Genomic DNA, 24,119 nt, shown 5'->3' on the forward strand with positions numbered 1-24,119 from the left:
ACCTAGTGCTCTGTCCTTCTGTTGAGCTAAGACTTATCATATTCCTGATTTGTATTCATTTGTAAACCTACTAACAATTATTTTCCTTCTACAGAAGAATATGTCTCTTCTATGAAACCAGCTGTATTACTGTTTTTAATGAGGAGGAGGACCTCAAAGGGTCAAAGGTGGTAGACCAGCTAGAGAGAGTGAGGAAAAGTCAAATAAAGATTTGCTCCAAGAAGTCTATTGAGAAAACCGCTACTAATGAGTACCAGTATAATTTGGTAAAATTCAAACCCTTAAAGTAATTAAGATTTAAATTTATGTAAACTCTAAAGGTCAATAAAACTAAATTTCATTTAAAAATTGGAGTAGAACCATAAAGCAGATTTCAGAAACCAGTGGGTTTTTTTTTTGTTTGTTTGTTTTTTGTTTCTTTCTTTTTTTTTTTCTTCCTGAAAGCATAGCATAGTAGCAAGAGCACTGGACTGGATTCTATTCCTGAGCTTTTTGACTTTTGTTGAATCACCAAAACTTGTCTGGACCTTAGTTTCCTCATCCTTAAAATGGAGTGCTTAGACTGAGGTCCCTTCTATATAATGATTTATAATTCTGTGATATTTCTTTGTTTCACATGTATCTTCAAGTGTTCTTTTTTATCAAAGCAATTGTATTTTTCATATGAATTTTTTTATTATAGATGTTTATGGTTTCAATCAACCAATCAACAAACAGTACATTCCTAGTATTGTGCTAGGTTCTGGGGCTTCATGTCCAAAATGAAGTACTCCTTCTCAAGGCGCTTACTAACCGAGGGAAACCACGTGTATGCATACAGATACATAGAAAATATATTTAAAAAAAGAATACAAAGTAATTTAGGGAAAAGGGGCACTAGCACCTGAAGGAATAAGGAAAGGCAGCTTATAGGACACTTCATTTGAACACCAGATACAACTGGACTGGATTTCAGTTTATGGCTGACCTGACTATTAGATAGGAGATGGGAGCTGCTATATGGTAGAAAAGCAAATATTTACCTGGAAGATGAAAAATATATCCCTGAAATATGAAAAAAATGGGGACTCTGATCAGAGGTAATGTGGAGGAAAGGTATAAAGTCATAAAATTTCCTTAAAGAATAGACAAATGAATTTCACCATCTAGTTAGGGGAGGACTGAGTTGAAAAACTAATACCAAGAAAGTATCTTTTCCTGGAATCGGAACAGGTGCATGACAAAATTTAATGTTATATCCAGCCAGCCAGTCAGCAAAGAGAAATGCATGAAGCAGGGCATAGAGAATTGGGATTAGGAATCCAGGAAAACCTAGGCTCAAGTCTTACCTCTGACACAATACTGGATATGTGAACCTGTGCCTCAGTGCCTCATGCAACTCACTAAGTGCCCCATGCAACTGTCTTAGATTTTATGTTACAGAAGAGTGGCTAATCTATACTGGTAGATGGAGTTTCCTTATAGGGAAGGTCTACACTCCCCAAATCCACCTAATGATAGGTTTAGTTATATTCAAATATAAATTTATTCATAATTCTTCAACATAAGCTATAATTTCATTATTTTTGCCAATTATATACTTTGTTATGAATGAAAGTGCATTTAAGTGCTTTCTGTTGTGCTAAGTATTAGGATTCATATAGAAAAGCAGACAGTTCCTGCTCTGAAGGAGATCACTTTCCAAAGAAGGAAACAATACATAGAGTAGGTTTCATCTGTGAGTTAGATGGAAAGGCCGATGTTTCTTAGGGTACAATGGCAAAGCAGACAGTAATACATCTTCTTTAATATTACTTTTCTTTTTTAAAAATTTTAATTAATTTATTTCTTTTTAGTTTTCACCAATCACTTCCATAAGCTTTGAATGTTAAATTTTCTCCCCCTCCCTCCCCACCCCCCTCCCCTAGAAGGCATTCAATCTGATATAGGCTCTATGTATACATTCCCATTAAACACATTTTCATAATGTCATTTTTCTTGATCAACTATCTCTCCTTTCTGATGTCTTACCATTTGGCTGTATGAAGGGCTTTGGTAAGAACTTTGTTCTCCTGGTCTTTAGGAGCAGTCACTGCTGAAGGGGCAAGGCTTGTAGCACGTTCAGAGGTAGTAAGCTGGGCAGAGTCTCCACAAGGGTTACTCCCCTTAGCTATGGTTGTAGGGACCAAGCTGGAGGCAAGGCCAGTGGTCTAGGGAGCACTAGTACTGTTTGAGCTCTTGGGCTTAACCGCCTATTGCTGGCAATTGGTATTGGCGGTGGTGGCAGGATGGCAAGCGCTCATCCCCAAGGGTTGCTGCCTTAGATTATGGCTTCTGCGGGCTAGGCTGAAGCAGAGTTGATGGTCTTAGGGGCATTGCCACTCCTAGGGTTCTTGTGCTGTTTCCACCATGTCTGACAGGAGGTGGAAATTGAGGTAGTGGTTGTGGTTTGGCTGGCCTGGCCCAGTTTCATCCTTCGAACACCTTGTTTCTTCAGTGTGTTCCTTAGGTGTTCATTTTCCTTTATATAAGGGACTCTAGTGCAGCTCTTATTAACTCTTGATTGGATTGTACCATTAGTACCTGCTAACTGGTCTATCTCCAAATCCCCCCTTCTCAATCCATCCTTCAATCCTACTGCTAAAGTAGACTTCCTAATGAACAGATTTGAATGTTTCTCCCTTGCTCAAAAAACATTTAGTAGCTCCCTACTGCTTACCAAATAAAATATACATTTTTTTTGCCAGTTAATTCAGGATTCTCACTATCTGCCTCTAGCCTTCTCTTAAGCTTTATTTATAGTACTCCTCTAGGTACATTCTGTACTCTGCTAAACATTCTACAGTCTCTTTCAGACTTCTTCCATAAGACTGAAATAGACTTTCCACCTGTTTCCACCAACTGAAATCCTTCTTTTTCAAGTCTCCAAACAGTTGTTAACTCCTCCATGTCACCTTCTCTAATGCTCATAGCTAGAAATGATCCCTCCTTTTATTGAATTTCTCTTGTCACTCTATTTGGCCTCTCCTATGTGTTCAATAATTTTCTAATTTCTATTGTGGTTGTTTGTGTACATTTGTCTCCCTCCCACTAAACATAAGCTCCTTAAGTTGTGGCATGTATTGTTTTTCCTCATTTCATCCCCAGTGTTTAACATGTTGCTTTGGACATAGTGTATGCATATGTAATGCTTATTAATTGGAATTGTTTGAAAATAAAATAATGAAGAAAATTTATAAACTATCTTTACAATTAACTTTTTCTTTAAATATATTCTTTGTTCTATGAGATAACTCTCTGGGAGAGGGGAGGGGAGGAATACTGTGAGAAATTTGGGTAATGTGAAAAAATGATAGAAAAATTATTTTTATAAAAAGAAAAGTTAGCTATACAACTAAATATACTTCTAGAGTATTTATGTTATAACTAAAATGCTCCACTTAGGCAGTATCAATCAATCAACATCTTTAAAAGGTACCTTTTTCATCAACTCTTAAACTCCCTTATTACAAATGGTTCTTTGTGGATGATGTAGTTGGATGTTTCATAAGGACTTGAAGAGCCCAATATGAGCAAAGCAGGCTTTGAAATAGGATGGGAAAATGTGGCATATGATATTCTCTGCAAGATTCAGACCATTAAGAGTACCCTCCATAGTGATGATTAGAATCATAGAATTTTTACTCTTACAAGAGCCATAGAAATGATTTAATCCAATTCATTTACAGATGAGTAAACTTCAGCCAAGAGTGGTTAAGTAAAGCTAGTCAATGACACTTCCAAAGCTAGAACTCAAATCATTTGATTCAATTATTTCCACACTGCTGCCTGTCCAGTGAAAGTCTGAGTGTTTGGTTTACTTTGAGCTTTGTTGCTGAGTTACAGAGAAATTAGATCATTTTCATGCCAGTACATATGTAATATACATATGGCAACAATGCATATGGCCAATACATATGCAAAACATACATTTTGTACATATACAAAGCACATTAATATTCTGGTATGGTTTAATATATGCATATATTATATAGCTATTTCATCTCTATATCTCTCTACTGTTTCTGAAGCTTTTTAGTCATTTGACAGCAAGTTGTAGTAAGTCATGGTCAAAAGACTGCTTCAAGCCTTGAGATGAAACATGTCCCCTCACATCATGCTTGCCTTTTCCCCTTAAAAGATACAGAAACAAGGGCTTTAGACTGGAGGAATAAGATAAGTTTTATGGTTTATAACCCACACACACCTTGACAGTGAGGCACTCTGTAGAGAGAGGGAGAACAGGAGCTAGCAGTATGGGGCTCCTCAGTGGGTAGCTATCAATAGTCGCTGTGGTTAAAGGAATGCTGAATAATAGCCCTGCTTTCAGTGGTTCCATGTAAATCAAAGGCCTGTCTCTCAGCTCCATAATTCTTTATCTCTGTCTCTCTCTCAACTCATTCCCCATTCCCAAGTTGCACATTCCCAGTGCAACTTGCCTACTGAGTAGGGTGTGGGTCTTCCTACTTAATTCCTAGCTTTGAGTCTTCACTCAGTGGGGAAACCTCATTTCCTTGTTGACTAGTCATGTGATCTTGTCATAATAATGATGCTGACTGCAAACAGAGACACATGCTTGAATTTACTCTCCTGTATAATGCAGTTTACTAACCATAGAATTGAAAGGCAAAGAGATATATAGAATAACAAGAAAACAATACATTACAAAACACTATCTACTGAGAAGCTATAGGCCAACTACTGTACTCCACAGGATTGAACCAAACCTAGGAAGTTTTAGGAAATGTGCAAGTTGCATATGTTTGCTCTTCCCGGAAAAGCATGTAAAAGAGTAGCCCCTCCCTTCTTGAAATAGTGGAAACTGGAGGAACTCTGATCCAGCACTCCCAGCACAGGAAACTGCCTAAGTACTCAAGGCAATTATGGAAAGGATTGATGGGAGGAGATGTTTTCCATCCTGTCTATCTTGTACAAACTTGGCTGGCCACAGCTAGCCAATCACAGAGATTTGGTGGCTAGTCCAAGGCAGGAACTATACTATGGGTTCAAGAGTCCTGCTTGAACCAGATCCTCTCCATTATAGCCACTTAATGTTATTTCCTCTCTCATACTCCCTGCGCAAAGACCCTTCTGCTTGGCACAAAGGGAGAAGCAGTAGTGTAAATCAAGGGGTGGGGGGAAGCTTACCTATGATTTTTAAAAATTAAATTAAATTAAGTTCAGCACCATCACCTTTATTCCTATTGATGGTAGGGGTTTTGGTCTAGACCTCTGATTTCATTAGAAATTCCCTCTACCAATATTGATTGGCAACTCTTCTCTTACAGTCTTAGTTGCCTGGGGCACTAAGTGATTGGTCCATGGTTATGCTATGAGAGCCTAGTTTTGAACCTAGGTTTTCCTGACTCCAAGTCTTGCCTTCTATCCACTATATAAGATTGCATAATATAAAAAGCTAGAAAATCATATATTTTGGAATATGATAGTAGACATACCAAATCTCTAAGAAAATCCCATTTCTTGGCTCCCATATCATAAAGCCCAACTCCACCATCCATGAAACAGCAGACTGCATGGCCAGGAGGAAGAGAAAAAGCTTGATTTTGTGTCAGAGTTGGAGGAGGAACAGCTTCACTAGTTGAGGATATATAATGATTTTTGGTTGGAGAATGTGCTGAAACTGTTTAATTTAAACAAAAAAAGTGTAAATTACATGAAAGTATTGGTCAAGCAGTCAATAAACATTTATTAAACATATGCAATGTACCAGACACTGTACTGAGACTAATAAACACACTTCTCATATACTAGAACTAAGTCTCAATACATCATTTAAAATAAATATATTCAATTATTTATTTTCCTTTATAATCTGAATCTTGCTAATGAAACCAAGATATTGTGACTAAATTTTCTGTACAAATAAAGGAATACTTTTGAGACACTGCTTGTATGGGGAAAATGTGTATATTATACATATACATAATCCTAGTCTCCTACTTATACATACACATATACACATATACACACTCATATATATATATGTATGTATGTATATAAATATATATAATAGTAGTAGTCTTACAAAAAAGAAGTACATGTAGTTACGGAGGAATAAATATTTAGTTAAAATTTCACTGGAGAAGCATAGTTCATCCTATTCCAGGGGCCTGACTTTAAGAACAAATAACTTTTAAAAAAATCATGGATATAATGTTTAATGTAGAACTTTTCTCTGAATAATACTGCAATATTATAGCCTTCCCTAATACCAGTTATTTTAAAATCATAAGATTTAAGAGGTGAAAAGGACCGTGTAGATTGTCTGGTTCACCCCTTTACATATGAAGTAAATGAGGTACAGGTTTTTGATTGATTGTAAAAACAAAGAAGAGACATGAATTGATCAGGTCTAATGCCAGCTAGGGGCAGAACTGGGAAATGAACTCAAGTCTCTTGACTCCCAGTCCAATGCATTGTGCAATGCCCCATGCTATTTGACCTCCAATATTAATTTCAGACTCCTAAACCTCACCCTTGCAGCGTAGGTACCCCTACTTACTTGCAGAATCTGTTGACCTTCAGGCATGAAATCATCAGTGAAAAGCTCCTGTGGTTCAAGTGAATTGCCTTCCCTGCTGTACTAACAGTTACCCTCTATACTGTTTAAAATGCATCTTCATCATATTCATGACGTGGATGTCATTTCTTCAACTAACCCCTTTATTTAAGAGTGTTTCTACAAAGAAAAGTACGTTTTAAGAACTGGAATCAGCTTGTTACCTCACTGGTCTTTAAAGGTCCTTCCATCTCTAAATCTGACTATCCTTTACAAAGTTAGCTTATTGTCATCTTGTCACCTCTACAGAGATTTAGTTTTCTGAACAAGTGTTAAAACTTCTGAACAATAAGTTTTTCCCTCTGAATTTTCTCTCTTTCTCTGTTATGTGTTTTATGTATGTAATATATTTTATGTATAATACTTTAAAATCTATTTTTATATGTAATATCCTGAAAACATCTAATACCTTTCATTGTTTCGGGTTTTTTTTAACAGTCAGAAAGGTGACATGATACATGCAGATCTAAGGCTTTAAAATGGGTCCTAAGCTTTAAATACATATTTGTAATATGGCTGATATTGGGATGTGACTAAAATGTGAATGGAGGGAGTAGAACAGCTTTTCATGAAATGATCCACCTGTTTCAAGAAGGCCTCCATGACTTTTCACATTAGAGAGAACATGATGTTTCTGAAGATTGGTCCATCTATATTGCCAAAGTGAATCACGGGACATATGATCACATCAGATTGCACACAAGGAGATGTTAATTTACCAGATAATTTATTTTAGGCTCTAACTCATTCTTTTGAGGCTTTGTAGCAAAAGTACTAGAGCTTATAGGAGTTAAAAAATCCAGATTCAAGTTCTGGCTGCCACATGTGGCAGCATGATGTTTTGATGGCTAGAATGCCAGAATTGGATTAGGAAAGCCTTTCATTTTTGTCTTTGTATGCTTAGCACTTAGCACAACACTTTATGATTTGTAAAAGCACATTATATATATTCTCTCCTTTGACTCTAATAACAACCATTGAAGTTGATACTACAGGCACAGAATCAAAGAATTTCAGAAATTTAAGTGACCTCAGTGGACATCCAGTTCAACCCATATTCTAAAATTATAGCTGTGCAATACACATGACAAGGGTTATTCACCCTGTCCTGCATGCCCTCTTCTCTCATACTATTACAATAAGTGATCTCATCTGCTCTCATCATTTCAATTATCATTTCAATGCAGATGACCCTCAGATCTACTTGTCTAGACTTCATCTCTATTCTGACCTCCAGTCTCACATTACCAACTGCCTAATAGACATCTCAAACTTGCAAATGTCCTCTTTTCTCCTGCAATAATGTCAGAGGGCCTGGTGCAGGCCTTAATCACCTCGTACCTGGATGATTGCAATAGCATGGTTGTTTATCTCCCTGTTTCAAGTCTCTCCCCACTGTCGTCTATCCTCCACTCAGCTGTCAAGCTGATCTTCCTAAAACTACATCTGACTCTATCACTTTATCATATTCAGTCAACTCCAGTGATTCCCTCATACTGCCAGGATCGAATATGAAAGCCTGTTTGGATTTTAAAGCTCTTCATAACCTGGTCCCTTCCTAGCTTTCCAGTCTTCTTACACCTTACTCCCCTCCACATACTCCAGTGACTCTGGCCTCCAGGCTGTTTCTCACACATGACATTCCATCTCCTATCTCTAAATGTTTTCACTGGCTGTATCCCAGGAATGGAACACTCTTCCTCCTCAATTCCACATCCTGGCTTTCCTGACTTCCTTCAAGTCTCAGCTAAAGCCCCAACTTCTTCCAGAGGCCTTTCCCAGTCGTCCTTAATCTTAATGGCTTTTCTTTGCGCAGTTGAGAAGGATTAGGACAGTCCTTGGAGGTGGTGTCTGATCTGAGTTATGAGGGAAGCTAGGCATTCTAAAAGGCAGAAGTGAGGAAGGAGTGTATTTCAGGAATGGGGGATAGTCTGTGAAAAAACGTGAAGATGGAAAAGAGAATGTCTTTATACCCATTCACTATATGTTATAAGGATAACGTCACCTACTTTCCGGCCTCTTTCTTCTTCTGAGACATATAAAAACACTATAAAAAAAAATCTGCCTTACTACTTTAATTCTGCTTTGTCCTTTCTCAAGTACCTTAGAATTGTCTAATGTTGAGTTGAGGGCCATAGAAAGATCATCAAACTGCTCTCTTAACCCCTTCCTTTTGAAGATCAATCAATAAGCATTTATCAAGCGTTTACTAGGTGACAGGCACTGGGGACATGAAATTAAGGTAATTAAGCCCAGAGAGAATAAGTAATTTGCCCAAATTTACATGGGGGGGAGGGGTAAATGGTGGAGCCAGGACTGAAATCTGAATCTAGTTTTGTAGTCATTGCTCCAATATGTCAGAGTCCCAAGGCTTTTTATTTGTCACTCAGTCCAACCTAAGATACTTCATAAGCCTGTGATACTTATTAACAGCTATTATATTTGATATCAACAAAGAAACTTTCTTACTAAAAAATGTATTTTTACTCACATTTTTTCTTCAGGGGAGAATTAAGTACATGTAAAACATGAAATCCTGTTTTCTTCAATTTAAAATTCTCAAGAGGTGTTGACCTTGAAACGTTCCAAACTCTTAGTACCCCAACTTGGGAATCTAATAGGAACACAAAAATTCCCTTCAGTAAAACCCAGTTTTGAAATTGGATTACCCACATATAAAATGTAATTAAATAATTTTGAAACTATAACAGAGGGATTTTAGTGTATTTTGCTGACATCACTCTTACAATATAGTACAATAATATATTCATACCACCATAGCTCATTTTACATACATAACAAATTATATATACATGACAAATTTTATTTATGTATACATACTCACATACATACGTACACATATGTATACACACACGTGTATGTGTGTATGTGTGTGTGTTTGTAAATTCACTCCCTACTTCCTGGCCATCTGCTCCACAGCCTTGCCAGCTGTCTTCACTGTCCTAACCACCATCCCCTAGAGACCATTCCCTGGAGGTGTGAGACCCTTTCATTCTCTGGTTTTGCCCTGGGGGATCCAGGTCTCTCACCAGGCCTCCTACTAAAGGTAGACTCAGCCATCTTCTCACCCAGACCAAACAATACTCTGGAGGTTTCAGCCCTTTTATCTCTGGAAATTTTGCCTGAGTACCTCAATATTTTCTAGTTCTAAATCATGATCAAAATCAAGTCTGCATCTACTGTAGTGTCAGATTATTCCCTGATGGCTCCACTCACTGTGTCTGTAACTTTCTGCATCTTAGTGCCCCTGCCTATCCACTATTCCCCTATGTGTATTGTTTCACTCCATGACAATATAATATCCTTGAAGATAGAAGTTATCCTTGATTTTGTATATGTGTCTCCAAGGCCGACACAGGGCTTAGCACCTAGTAAGTGCTTTGTAAACAGTGGAGTAGCTAGAGTGTCAGTCAGTTCAGGAAGCCCTGAGTTCAAATCTGGCCTCAGACACTATCTGTGTGACTCTGAACATGTCACTTAACATGTCTCAATTTCCTCTTCTACAAAATGGAGATTATAATAGCACCTTCATCCTAGGGTTGTTATGAGGATCCAGCGACATCATATTTGTAAAATACTCAGCACAGTGCCTGGCACATAGTGAATACTATGTTACCTATTGCTATTATTATTAAATGCTTTTCATTCATTAATCATACATATACTTTTAAAGTAAGCTAAAGCTTTCAAATATAGCATTTCCATTATTTTAGCTTTTTTTGTATTATTCTATAGCTTCTCAATACTAATACAAATTTCTTACTAATTGCTGTTTGTAGTCCCAAGTTAACTAAATATTTTTTCTTATCTACTGTTTAAATCACTTTGATCTGACCATTTCCTCACCTATTACATACTTGCTTGACAGTCTTACTCAGAAATAAGTACTAGACAGAGAGAAGTCCCTCCTTTCCTATTTCTTTTTCTAATCTACCGAGATGGATGAGACATAGTCTTCTAGGCTAGTGCACTTGGCAGATAGAGAAGGAATGAAAACATTTGATCTCCACCTTCCGCTGACTCTTGTTGCTCCAAACCTTCTTTCTTGCTGCCAAAGTGGTCCTCTCTTCTCATCCAAGTTCTTGTGTTCTACCATCTTTGGCTGAGGAAACTACCTTCCCCACACATGCTAGCCATGTGAAATGCAGAAGAGCAGAAAAACAATAAAGAAGGATTTAAAAAAAAACAAAAACCTGCAACCTAACTAAAAGCAAAATTTAAAAATAATAAAATACATAAAGGACAAAGTCATATTTGTATGACATGCTGTATCAGATACTAAGCATGCTTCATAAAGGGATTATGCATATATTCTTTGATGTATTAAGTTAAATATCAGAAAATCGTGGGCATATCACTAATGAAGCCAAGGTTAGAGGTTCAAGCTCAGAATCCTTATTCATAACAAACCTGTTCCACATTTATGGGCATCTAGCTGCCTCAAAGTTGCTTAATATTGGTCATAAGGATGACCTGGTAAAGAGAGTTTGAAGGAAGTAGCATACTTTCTTAAAACAATTCAAAATACATGGCATCTTCTTTAAACATACATAAAGGTAGCATAGTATTTTATAATATTTTATAATATTTATTTATATTTAATAATTACATTTCTATATAAATTTATATTTATATATAATTTATAAATATTTATAATATTAACAAGTCTTTACCAAAAGGCTATTCTGATGCCCTATCATGGCATACAAGTGACCTGAGATTCTTAAAGGCTATGCCAGAGGAACAAAAGCTTTGTCACATTTTCTCAAACTAAAAAAAAAAAACAAAAAACCTCTCAGTATTAACCCACCCTCATCATCCAACCTGGGCCTTTTCTCAGGCCTAGGTCATGGCTGAGCAATTTATTAATGAAACCAATAAAGTCCCCATCCCTGCAACCCTTATCTACTTAATGGCCTCCTTCCATAGTCATTCTATCAATACCAAATTTTAACCAAACTAATCTGGCAAAGTCACATGCATACAGACTTCTAAAATTACCTATATCATGGGAACGGACACCAGAAATATGTATGGTCCTCATTTCACCTTGCTGTGAGGATGAAATTCAAGTGGAATGCAGGAAACTTAAAGGGTTCTAATCTCACTTTTGTTTAAATATCATGATATGAAGATACAGACTCCTAAAGATCACTTTCTATTTCCTTTTCAGATTTATGTCTTGCCTCAGGTAGATCTTAGGAGCCCAGAATTTAGAACGTTTCAAGACTTGTGCAGAATTAATCAGAACAAAGGCTGAAATAGTTTTTTTTTTTTTCCCAGAATGCAATGACTCCAGTAGAAACTTCTCCATGACACTTACCTCCAGTTACAAACATCCCAGGGGCAGTAGGAACCCAGGCTAAGCACTGGACTGATACTGCTGCAGTGGGGAAATTAAATGTTGTGATACAGGAAAGTGACTCAGAATCTACAAGGCGAATGCCATTATGCAAATTTGCCACAAGGAGATAGTCAGTGGACAGTGGGTCCCATTCCAAATCTGTGACAGGATCCTCTTCATCCGTCCCTTCAAGAGATTCAGGTCTCAGAATGTGTTTCTGATTCTTAGAACCTATTTTTTTTTCAAAAGAGGAAACTATTTATTTACAAAATCAACCGTTCACAATTTAGAGTGCATCAGATTACTGTTCTCTGTATGCATGCATCATTTGTGTACAGAATCATGAAGATGAATGTATTTACAGAAGCAATGCTTGTATAGAAGGATATAAGAATTTCTTGCTGTAAGTATATTTGGATTGTGAATATACCTGTTGGGTTTGGCAAGCATTTTATGGACCCATTGAGAGTCTTTTCTCCATGTTACTGTAAGGGTGGAAAAAGCAGAGCTGTCTCCACTCTGCAGTTTATAGGTAGAAGAGATAACAAAGAAAAATAATTACCTAGATTAAAATGAAATCCTGTTAATAACTGACAAATAGCTTTGCATTTTCCAAAAAGCTCTTGTATAAAATAATTTATATGATAACAACAACACTGTAAAAAGCAAGCCACTTTGAAATTTGTATGAACAATACAATGGCTATTCATGATTCCAGAGGACTGATGATGAAACATGCTATCCATGACAGAGAGGTGATTGGTTTAGGATGCAGAATGAGACATATATACTTTTATATAGCCACTGAGGAAATGTGTTTTGCTTGACTGTGCATATTTTGCTATGAGAATTGTGTTTTTCTTTTCTTTTTTCAATGGAATTAGGAGGCATGAAGGAGACAAAAGAGGTTTCAGTTGACTTAAAAAAAATAGACGGAGGTGCTATAGATATAGAATACTGCATATACTTTCAGATGAGATCAATGAATTATTAGTTTTACTTAACTGTTTTACCTTATTACATGAGAACTCCCATGGAGTGGGAGCAATCTATAAATGCTTATAATGTAAAAATAAAACATATCAATAAAACTTTTAAAAGAGGCTCTTCTGAATATTCTTGCATAAAGGAAAAGGAAAAAGAACCCACAAGCATAATGATAAAACGGATGACAAAATCCATGACTGAATTTGTCCTTTACCTCCTGTGATTTGTCATTAACTTTTCTTCTATCAATAAATCTGATAAATAACTTTTCACATGCTCCTCTAGTTTGCTCATGATATCACCCTTTATGTCTAAATCACGTACCCATTTTTTTAGGTATATAGTGTGAGATGTTGGTCTGTGCCTAGTTTGTGTCAGACTATTCTGCAGTTTTCCCAGGAGTTTTTTTGTCAAAGAGTGAGTTCTTGCTGGGATCTTTGAGTTTATCAAACACTAGGTTACTGGGCTCATTTGTTTTATACTTAATCTATTCCACTGGTCAACCACTCTATTTCTTAACTAGTACCAAACTGTTTAGATGATTACTGTTTTGTAGGATAGTGGGAGATCTGGTGCTGTTCAACAGTTTTTCTGTTTTTGCCTCCACTGATCCTTACCCAAAAGCTGTCCACTATGTGCCTCTTTCTGCCATAGTTCCTGGGTTTCCTAACATGAGTACATCTTCTTAATATATAATATACAGTCAATATTATACCGCCACAAACACCTGCACACCTTGTTACCTATCCTGTGCCTTTTGAATGAGTTATACTCTAACCCCAGAGCCATATTCTAGTCATGGGTTTAATCCTACCAAGTTTCAATTATACCAAAGCATCCAAATTTGCCTCTTGACGTAAGGATCTCTAGTTCACCTTGCTTGTTATTCATATCCTGAATTTTAATGGGCAATCGCAAGCCCAGGGCTTTCATTACTGGCTCCTTTCTTGGATTTTTCCCACTATGAATTCCCAGGATGGCCTGGGAATCTCTACTACTATTCTTCCTCTGTTGTAGCTACTATCTATTCTCATTTGGTGGATACACAAAAACAATTTTCTCCCTCTATTTTCCCTTTTAATTTAAAGTACCTGTCAGATGTAATCCATCCCTAATCAGAAGCCTGTTTTTCCTATATTTTTAATTGTGGTCCAGGAAAATCCAAGTCCTATTCTCAGATGTCATATTCTAAACCAGATGCTCATTTTCCAAATATGCATTTTTTTCTGAAGTTCTTGCATTCAATCAACAGCAACAATGAAAAACAAACAAAACACAAAACAAAAATATCTTTGCCCCTAACATCTTCACTTTCTTTCCGGAGATTTCTTTAGCAATATGACTCAATAAGAAGTGGGTCATAGTTAGCAAGGTTGACAAGTCTTAGGAGATTCTCGATCAGGTCCTGGATATATATATGCCGTGGAAATATAGCAGGCCATTCTAATAGTATGGGGATGACAAATGGATGCCTTAGTACCCTAAACAATAAATTATCAACAGTATTACTCTCTCTTCTTTCTCTCACCCCCCATTAAATGATGGCTCAAAAATCCATAGAGCCACATCATAATTCCTTGGAGGACAAGAAGCAACCTGTTCCTCAGTGGATTCATCTCTTCCTTTTTGGGAAGCATCTGACAGCTGTCTGTTACTTAGCTTCAAGTATTCAGAATTTCTTTTTCGTTTCTCCTCCACATCCCATTCTTTCACCCTCCAACCTAATATACAAGTCAGTATTCTCCTCTTTCTTCTGATCTTTTTTCTTCTTTTTTTTTTCATAATAAAATCCTCTATTTTTTATTTTTTCCTCAAGGTAAACACTCATTCTCTTTGATAACCTGGAGAGTCTGAAGGCATTCTCCAAACCCCAATTATCTTCTCTTCTAGAATGATAACCATATCTGTACTCTAAATGTAGATAAAAGGCATTTCTGGTAGCAGAAATACAAACACTACACAATTCTATGACAGTTACTGCAGTTTTCCCTGCTTTCCATACTTGCTAGAAGTGAGAACCATAATCCTGTCACTCTTGCTAGCAGTTTCCCTGAAGAACTTATGAGCAGATTGTTTACCCTTATTTTCCCCTAGTCACAGGGGAAATCAGAAGCCTGAGGTTTGTATGCTTTTTGCATCCTTAGAACAGGAAAAGATGATTTTCCTATCCCCTCATTTGTAGGCTTCTATGCTCAATGTTTAAAGTGATACTTTCCCCTATAATACTGTACACAACTTGCTCCTTAGGATGTAGACAGAAATCAGTGGTCTAGAGTGTGTGAAGCTACCTGCAGTGCATTCATGATTTAAGAATATAGGTACAAGAAAGGTTAAGGTTTGGGGGCCCAGAAATCCAGGAGGTGCTAAACACCCAATTACTCTAAGGTTGTGTGTTTGTCTTTTGTTTTTTTTAAATCTAAGGCTTATTTGAAGACAGCCATGGGCCATCATATTCTATCAAATGAATCTGTGAATGGGAGTCAATTAAGTTAATAGTTATATATTTAACACTTCATTAACAACAAACTTATACATAAAGTATAAGTATTATTACAAATATTTGGGGTCCTGATAACTTGATTGGTGATGGACTTAGTTGCCTACTACCTCTGGCTCCAAGCAGCAGAAATACTTCACTTCCCAGACTTCTCCCAAAGCAGCCATGGACCTTCTGTCTTTCCCCCTACCTCACTTCTACTTTCCAGTTCTTGAATCTTAATCAAATCAGCCCTGTCATTTTTCCTCCCCCTATTAGAATGCAAACTCCATGAGGTCAAGCACTGACTTAATTTTATATTTGTATCCCTAGCAAACAGCACAGTGCTTGGTACATAGTAAGCACTTAGATTTTTTTTTCTCTTTCTTTCTTTCTCTCACTCATCCATTCACATGAAGAAACTGAGACTCAGAAATGTGAAATAATGTGTTCACAGTCAAATAGCAAGTGTCAGAACCAAGATTCAAAGCTAAGTCTTCCGATTCTAAGTTCAATATTCTTATAACTATATCAATATTGATATTCACAGAAAAGGAATAAACCTAAACAGTAAATCAATTTTTGGTGGAATACTGAATGTAAATACTTCGTGTAATAGTAAATGAAAATTATTAGCTTCTCTTCTAAATATCATTTGTTGGGTTGGGATCTCATTCAGCCTTGTATCCTCCATAGTGCCTCACACATAGCAGGCACTAATTAATATTTGTTAAGTGAATGAATGAACTGGTAGTTTAAGAGGTAGCAGGATTTCTGCTTTTCATTGTGACATGTTATCTCAGTCACAAGTCCCAGGGTCTCTTTTGCATGAAACGGGATGGGACAAAGTGTACGTAACCAGGAACATTCCTAGGAAGGACAGTCAATATCACGATGTTGCTTCTGCTGGCAGATTTGTGGGCTCTACACTGCATGAGTTAGGCCTGGTGACACACACAATGGAACAGGTATGAAACAAAATAGGGATAGGATGAGGACCAGTGGGCAAGGATGGGCATGATCTCTTGGTTCTTTCTCACGCAATGTCTCATATCCATGTTAGCATGCCCAAGTTTAAGGTTATAATCATATAGCCAGAAATGTAAGGAGAAAAAACATGGGGGACTAAACAGAACAAGAGAAGACTAAAGTTCAAGTTGGTTTTTAATATCAGAGAAGTCTATTCTTTTTTTTATTTCTCCTTCTTTTTTTTTTAAGGCAATTGGGGTTAAGTGACTTGCCCAGGGTCACACAGCTAGTAAGCGTCAAATGTTTGGTCTGAGGCTGGATTTGAACTCAGGTCCTCCTGACTCCAGGGCTGGTGCTGTATCCACTGCACCACCTAGCTGCCCCCAAGTCTATTCTTTATGATAAAGAAAAGCCGTTATGAGATCCTTTATGTAGCATCTCCAATGATACATCATCATCAAGAGGGAAGTAGGAGAATATCATGCTTAGCAGAAGAAAACTTAAAAAGAGGCCAGGAGAGAGCAGTTGTACTAGGACTACTGTTCTGGTCTGTCATATTGATGAAATATTAGAAGCTCCAAAACTCACAGTTCTTAGATTACTTAAATATCTAAATGCTTACCTGGCTGAAAAATTGAGAGAGTTCCATCAGTATGCCCAAATACAACTTTCCCTCTTTTTTGGGGATGCCATCTAAAGAGACAAATATCAGACAAGAAACCGTGGGCCTCTTTGTGTATAGTCACACCTATATCTGGTCCCGAAGTTGTCCAAATATTCAGTGGGCCTCTGTGGGAAACAAATGCCACAGTATCTCCAGCATTCCAGCACCAGCTAATGCAAGTGGGAATTCCTGGAACAAATTTTAAAGAGAGACTGGGATAAAAGATAAACAGTCCAAGTAAATAAACATATAATGCAATATTATTTGCGCTTATTCCTTCATGAAACTTAACTTTTCTACACAGAATACAGTGTCCCAACAATGTTAGTGCAGTTTTAAGCTTTAATAGTTGAAGCTTATAATCTGATTAACCAAAAAGCAAATCAAATTTAGAGATTAGAAATATAGAATATCCAAATTTTGGTTGCATAAAGGTGGAGGTGAGCACATATGTAGAGTACACCCTCATAGATTCTACGATCTCTATATCTACTCTTCCTCAGTCAAGTTAACCTCACCATCACTCAGAATTTTACTATACCACCTCTGAGATCCAGACCATTTAAAATTCCCTTTTGCCTACAACCTTTTGTCCTTTCCTTTTCTCTGCTGTCTTCTCCTCTTGAAAATGAGAGGATTAGAATGCAATGGCCTCAAAGGTTCCTTCCAGCTCTAAATTTATGATGCTATGAACTCCTCTCTATTATCCCAATACACATCTATTCTGGCCTCATTTGGCCTCCCTTCTAAACAGGGACCCCAAAGTTAGCTATTCCAGGGCTATGGTCACCATCATTCTAAAACTCCCCATTCTCCACTTGACCCTCTTCAATTTCATTCATTTTAAATTCATGCTGGACAGACTAGCCCTCACTGCTTTCACTATCTTGGCAAGCCTTTTATTCAGCTCATGCCTGGCATGTTCTCCATGACAACAATTTCCTCCTTTCCCCAAGCCTCTGAATGTTTCCATTCTTCTTATTCATATTACCCATCCTCCCACTTTACTGTGAAATTCAAACCCATTTGATTGGAACTATTGCAATTCCCCTCCTCCAAATTGCAAAATTTCTCTCTGTCTTCCGCTATCATTTCTTAGAGAAAGAGATAGCTTCCCTTTCATCTCCCAAATTTGGGCACTGGGGCCTTGATGTCCTGATTGGTCTGTGCCTCACCTGGCCCATTACTGCAGGCAGGCTCCAGACATGCTTCACTTTACTCCCTACTCTCCAACCATCTTTTAAACCAGAGGTATCAAACTCAAGGCTTTAGCAGCATGCTTGGTGGCAAAACTCCAGAGTGCTCAACCAGATTAAAATGTAATTGGGAAATGTTTAACAAAATAAGTAAAAATATAATAAAATATAGGTAATATTAATTTTATGGCAATATGCAGCTACAAGAATCCATTTCTATTTGAGTCTGAGTTCTAAACAACTGCTTTCTTTGCCTCCTAAGCTAGTCACTATGCCTTGGAGATTTTAACTCTTTCATTTCTAGAACCTCCACCTTTGGGACATGCTATCCTATCCTGATCTGTGTGTGCCTCACTAGGCCCCAAATCTGTCCTGGCTACTAAGCATGCCAAATTATAATATTAAGATATTGCAGGACATTTTACAAAATAATAATATACAAAATATGGCAAGACAAGAAAATGGAAAGATCAAAAGAGGAATCAAACTTGTAACCTGAGCAAGATGGGCAAGGCAAGAAGGAAAATAAGAGGACTATTCTTGAAAGAAACAAGATCACAGGGGTGTGATTTATGAATGAGCTAATATCTGTGTAGTGCCTTAAGATTTATAAGGTACTTTACATAAACTAAGTTGTTTTTGACAGGATTACTATGCTAGTAAATCAGAGAAATCCTATAGCTGTAGTTAATTTAGATTATCCAAAAGCATTTATGAAGAATTCAATGTTATTATTGTGGAAGAAATGGAGGGAAATATGCTAGACAGTATGCAGTTTGGTGGATTTTCAGGAACTGGATGAATGACAATTCAAAGAATAATCATTAATAGTTTGATATCGATAAGGAGTTTCTAGCGAAGTGTCCTAGGTATATGTCCTTGGTCTTGTACCATTTAATAATTTCAGCAATGGTTTGGATAAAATAATAGATGGTATGCTGATTAAATCTGCAGATTATGGTGAAGAATTGTTAACATATAATAGGATACAAAAAAGATCTTACCAGGTCAGAATATGGGGATAAATTTGATAATGACAGATATAAATATTTATACTTAGGCAACTTCATAATTGCAAGATGGAAGAATGTACCTAAAAATGATCTGTTGGTTTTAGTCCAATGCAAATTCAATTATGAGTCAACAATATGATGTTTCAGCCAAAAAGGTTAAAGTGGTCATAGGTTGCATTACAATGTAGTATTCTTCCTTAGACAACATTTTGAGCTTAGGATTTGGTTCTCAAGGCCACATTTTAGAAAGGACTTTGATAAACTAGAGAGCATATATGAGAAGGAAAGTGCTATATTATTATTATTATTAAAATGCTATATTAGGTTCACTTGACAGAACTGAGATTTTCAGTATGGAGAACTGAAATCATAGAAAAGACAAGACAGCTATCTTTTTTAACATTTAATTTTATTTTTTTTTCAATTGCATATGGAAGATTTTTAATGATTTTTTTTCAAAATTTTGAGTGCCAAATTCCCCTCCTCCCTCTCCTCTTCCTCCTTGAGAAGGCAAGCAATTTGATATAGGCTATACATGTGCAGTCATGGAAAACATTTTCATATTAGCCATGTTGCAAAAGAAAATGCAGGACACCCCCCCAAAAAAAAAACTTAGGACAAATAAAGGAAGTTTAAAAAGTACACTTGATCTGCATTCACATTCCATCAGTTGTTCCACTGGAGGTGGATAGCATTTTTCAACATAAGTCCTTTGGAATTGTCTTTGATCCATTATATTGCTGAAAATATCTAAGTCATTCACAGCTAATGATCATACAATATTGCTATTACTGTGTATACTCTTCTCCTGGTTCTGCTCACTTCACTTTGAATCAGTTCATGTAAGCCTCCCCAGGTTTTTCTGAAACCATCCTACTCATCATTTCTTATAGCATAGTAGTATTACATCACAATCATATTCCACAACCTGTTTAGCCATCTCCAAAATTGATAGTCATCCCTTCAATTTCCAATTCTTTGTCACCACAAAAAACTTGCTATAAACATTTTCTTTGATCTCTTTGGGATATAGACCTGGTAATGGTATTGCAAGGTCAAAGGATATGCATAGTTTTACAGACTTTTGGGTATAGTTCCAAATTGCTCTTTAGAATGGTTTGGATTGGTTCACAACTCCACCAACAGTGCATTAGTGTCCCAATTTTTCCACATCCTCTCCAATATTTGTCATGTCCTTTTTCTGGCACATTAGTCAATCTGATAGGCGTGAAGTGGTATCTCAGAGTTGTTTTAATTTGTATTTTTCTAATCAATAGTGAACATTTTTATATGACTATAGATAACTTTGATTTCTTCTTCTGAAAACTACCTGTTCATATGCTTTGACAATTTATCAATTGGGGAATGATGTGTGCTCTTATAAATTTGACTCAGTTCTCAATATATGTGATAAATGAAGCTTTTAAGAAACAAAGGTGCTGTAAATTCTTTTCCTTAGTTTTCTCCTTTCCTTATAATCTTGGCTGCATTGGTTTTGTTTGTGCAAAACCTTTTAAATTTAATATAATCAAAATTATCCCATATAAAATTTTTTTTATCTCGTTTGGTCAAAAATTCTTCTCCTATCCATAGATCGGACAGACAAAATTTTCCATGCTCTCTTAATTTGCTTATGATATCACCCTGTATGTCTAAATCATAAGTCCATTTGTACCTTATCTTGGTAAATGATATGAGATGTAGGTCTATACCTAGCTTCTACCAAACTGTTCCCCAGTTTTCCCAGCAATTTTTTGTCAAATAGTGAGTCCTTTTCCAAAAGCTTGGATCTTTAGGTTTGCCAAACTCTAGCTTGCTATGATCATTTACTACTGTGTATTATGTATCTAATCTATTCCACTGATCCACCACTCTGTCTCTTAGCAAGGAGCAGATTGTTTGGATGATTATCACTTTGCAATACAGTTTGAGTTTTGGCAATGCTTGGCCACTTTCCCTCACGTTTAAAAAAAAAATTCCTTTGATATTCTTGACTTTTGGTTGAATTTTGTTTTTTTCTTTCTAGCTCTATAAAATAATTTTTGGCAGATTAATTGGTATGGCAGTGAATACGTAAATTAATTTAGATAGACTTGTCATTTTCATTATATTGACTTGGCCTACCCATGAGCAATTAATACTTCTCCAGCTGTTAGATCTGACTTTGTGTGAAGTGTTTTGTAATTGTGTTCATATAGTTCCTGGGTTTGTCTTGGCAGGTAGACTCCCAAGTATTTCATATTGTCTGCAGTTATTTTAAAAAGAATTTCTTGTTCTATCTCTTCCTGATGGATTTTGTTGGTAATATATAGAAATGCTAATGATTTGTCGATTTATTTTCTTATCCTTCAACTTTGCTTAAATTGTTAATTATTTCCACTAGTTTTTTAATTGATTCTCTAAGTATACCATCAAATTGTTTACAAAGAGTGATAGTTTTGTTTCCTCATTGTGTATTTTAATTCCTTCAATTTCTTTTTCTTCTCCTATAACTACAGCTAGCATTTATAGTATGACATTGCATAACAGAGGTGATAATGGGCATGTTTGATTCACCCCTGATCTCATTGAGAAGGCTTCTAGTATGTCCCCATTACAGATAATGCTAGCTGATGGTTTTAGATAAATACTACTTACCATTTTAAGGAAGGCTCCATTTATTTCTATGCTTTCTAGTGTTTTTACAGGAATAAATGTTGTATTTTGTCAAAAACTTTTTCTGCATCTATTGAGATAATCATATGATTTTTGTTGTTTTTGTTATTTTTATGGTTAATTATGATATAGTCATATTGACCATATAGTCAATTGATATGGTCAATTATGGAGATAGTTTTCCTAGTATTGAAATAGCCCTGCATTCCTGGTATAAATTCCATTTGGTCTTAGTCTATCATCTTTGTCATATATTGCTGTAATAACCTTGGTAGTATTTCTTTGATAATCTCTGGAAATAGGATGTCTAGGCTCTTTTTTGATCATGGCTTCCAGTAGTCTAATAATTCTTAAATTCTCTCTCCTTACTATGCCCAAAGAGCTATAAAACCATGCATACCCTTTGATCCAGCCATACCACAACTAGGTCTGTATCCCAAAGAGATTTTTTTTAAAAAAAGGAAAAGGACCTATATGTACAAAAATATTTATGGTAACTCTTTTTGTGGTAGCAAAGAATTGGAAATTAAGGGGATGCCTATCAATTGGGTAATGACTGAACAAGCTGTGATATATGACTGTGATAGAACACTATTTTGCTATAGGATGTGACAAAAAGGATACTTTCAGAAAAACCTGGAATGACTTACATGAAGTGATACAAAGTGAAGTGAGCAAAACCAGGAGAAGAGTGTACACAGAAATAGAAATAATGTACAATGATCACTAGTGAGTAACTTAGTTATTCTCAGCAATACAACGATCTAAGACAATTCCAAAGGCCTTATGATGAAAAATGCTATCCACCTCGACATAAAGAAATGATGGAGTCTGAATATGGATTGAAGCAACTTTTTTTTTTACTTTGTTTTTCTTTTTTTTGGGGGGGTCTGTGTTTTCTTTTACAGGATGACTAATATGGAAACATGTTTTGCATGACTCTATACATATAGAAATATAACCTATTTTGAATTTCCTGCCTTCTCAAGGAAAGGAAAAGGGAAGAAGGGAGAGAATTTGGAACTCAAAATTTTAAAAAATGAATGCTAAAATTTTTTTAAGCAATTGGGAAAAATGGGAAAAATAAAATCTTTTTTAACAATTATCTCTCAATCTATTTTCCAGGTCACTTTTTTTCAATGAGATATTTCATATTTTTTCTATTTTTCATTCTTTTGGTTTTGTTTTATTGTTTCTTGATGTCTCATGGAGTTATTAGCTTCCATTTCTCCAATTCTAATTCTTAAGGAATTCTTTTCTTCAGTGAGCTTTTGTATCTTTTTTTCCCATTTAGCCAATTGTACTTTTTAAGTTCTTTTCTTCAATGAGTTTTTGTACCTCTTTTTCCATTTGACCAATTCTGCTTTTTAAGGAGTTTTCTCTTCAGTGGATTTTTGTGCCCTTTTTACCATTTGGCCAATTCTCTTTATTAAGGTATTTTTTCCCAGTATTTTTTTGTGCCTCTTTTACCAAGTTGTTAACACTCTTTTCATAATTTTATTGCATCCTTCTCATTTCTTTTCCCAATTTTTCCTCTACTTCTTTTATCTAATTTTAAAAATTCTTTTTGTGCTCTTCTTGTTGGTCTTGTGTCCAAATCACATTTTTTCTTCCTTTGAGGCTTTGCTTGTAGTTGTTTTAACATCATCTGACATCTTCTGTTGAGTGTTTTGCTCTTCCCTGTCACCACAGTAATTTTATGATCGGGTTCTTTTTTTGTTTTGGGGGAGATTTTGCTCATTTTCCAGCTGATTTCTTGACTTTTAACTTTATGTTAAGGCTTGTCTCTACTCCTGGGGTGGAGAAAGCATTGTCCCAAGCTTCAGGTTTTTCATGCTGCTATTTTCAGACCTAGTTCTGGGAGGACTTTAGGTTTTTGGTTCTTTCAAAGTATTATGATCTAAGGAGAAGTGTGGTCACTGCTCTCCTTGCCTGTGCTCTCTAGTCTTTACCCAGGAAGGGACCTTGTTCCCCTGTAGCTACATGTGCTAGAACTCCTCTTGGCCCTTGAATGGTGACCAGGGCCACTGCTCTCCTGCAACCACAATCACTAGTGCTCCTTTTTGCCTTGGAATTGAGATGAGGATCCCTATGCCCTTTTAAGCAACCACAAGCACTCTTCTCTACCCTGGAACTATGATGAGGGCCCATGCATTCCCCTGGTCATAAGTACTATTGCTCCTTTTTTTCCTGGAA

At 36.3% G+C, this 24,119-nt stretch overlaps 1 protein-coding gene across 1 annotated transcript in view; it reads right to left on the reverse strand.

The window, feature by feature from the left end:
- Positions 1 to 24,119, reverse strand: part of WDR17 (WD repeat domain 17) — a 102,390-nt gene that overhangs the window by 63,304 nt on the left and 14,967 nt on the right. The window contains exons 5-8 of the mRNA XM_027837566.1: positions 17,018 to 17,248; positions 11,943 to 12,194; positions 9,090 to 9,212; positions 5,475 to 5,659 (exon numbers count right to left, since the gene is read on the reverse strand). Coding sequence (XP_027693367.1) covers positions 5,475 to 5,659; positions 9,090 to 9,212; positions 11,943 to 12,194; positions 17,018 to 17,248 — 791 coding nt within the window. The remainder of the gene's footprint in view (positions 1 to 5,474; positions 5,660 to 9,089; positions 9,213 to 11,942; positions 12,195 to 17,017; positions 17,249 to 24,119) is intronic.

This window comes from Vombatus ursinus, unplaced genomic scaffold, assembly GCF_900497805.2.
Source record: "Vombatus ursinus unplaced genomic scaffold, bare-nosed wombat genome assembly UNPS02014821.1, whole genome shotgun sequence".
Classification (NCBI taxonomy): Eukaryota; Metazoa; Chordata; class Mammalia; order Diprotodontia; family Vombatidae; genus Vombatus; species Vombatus ursinus.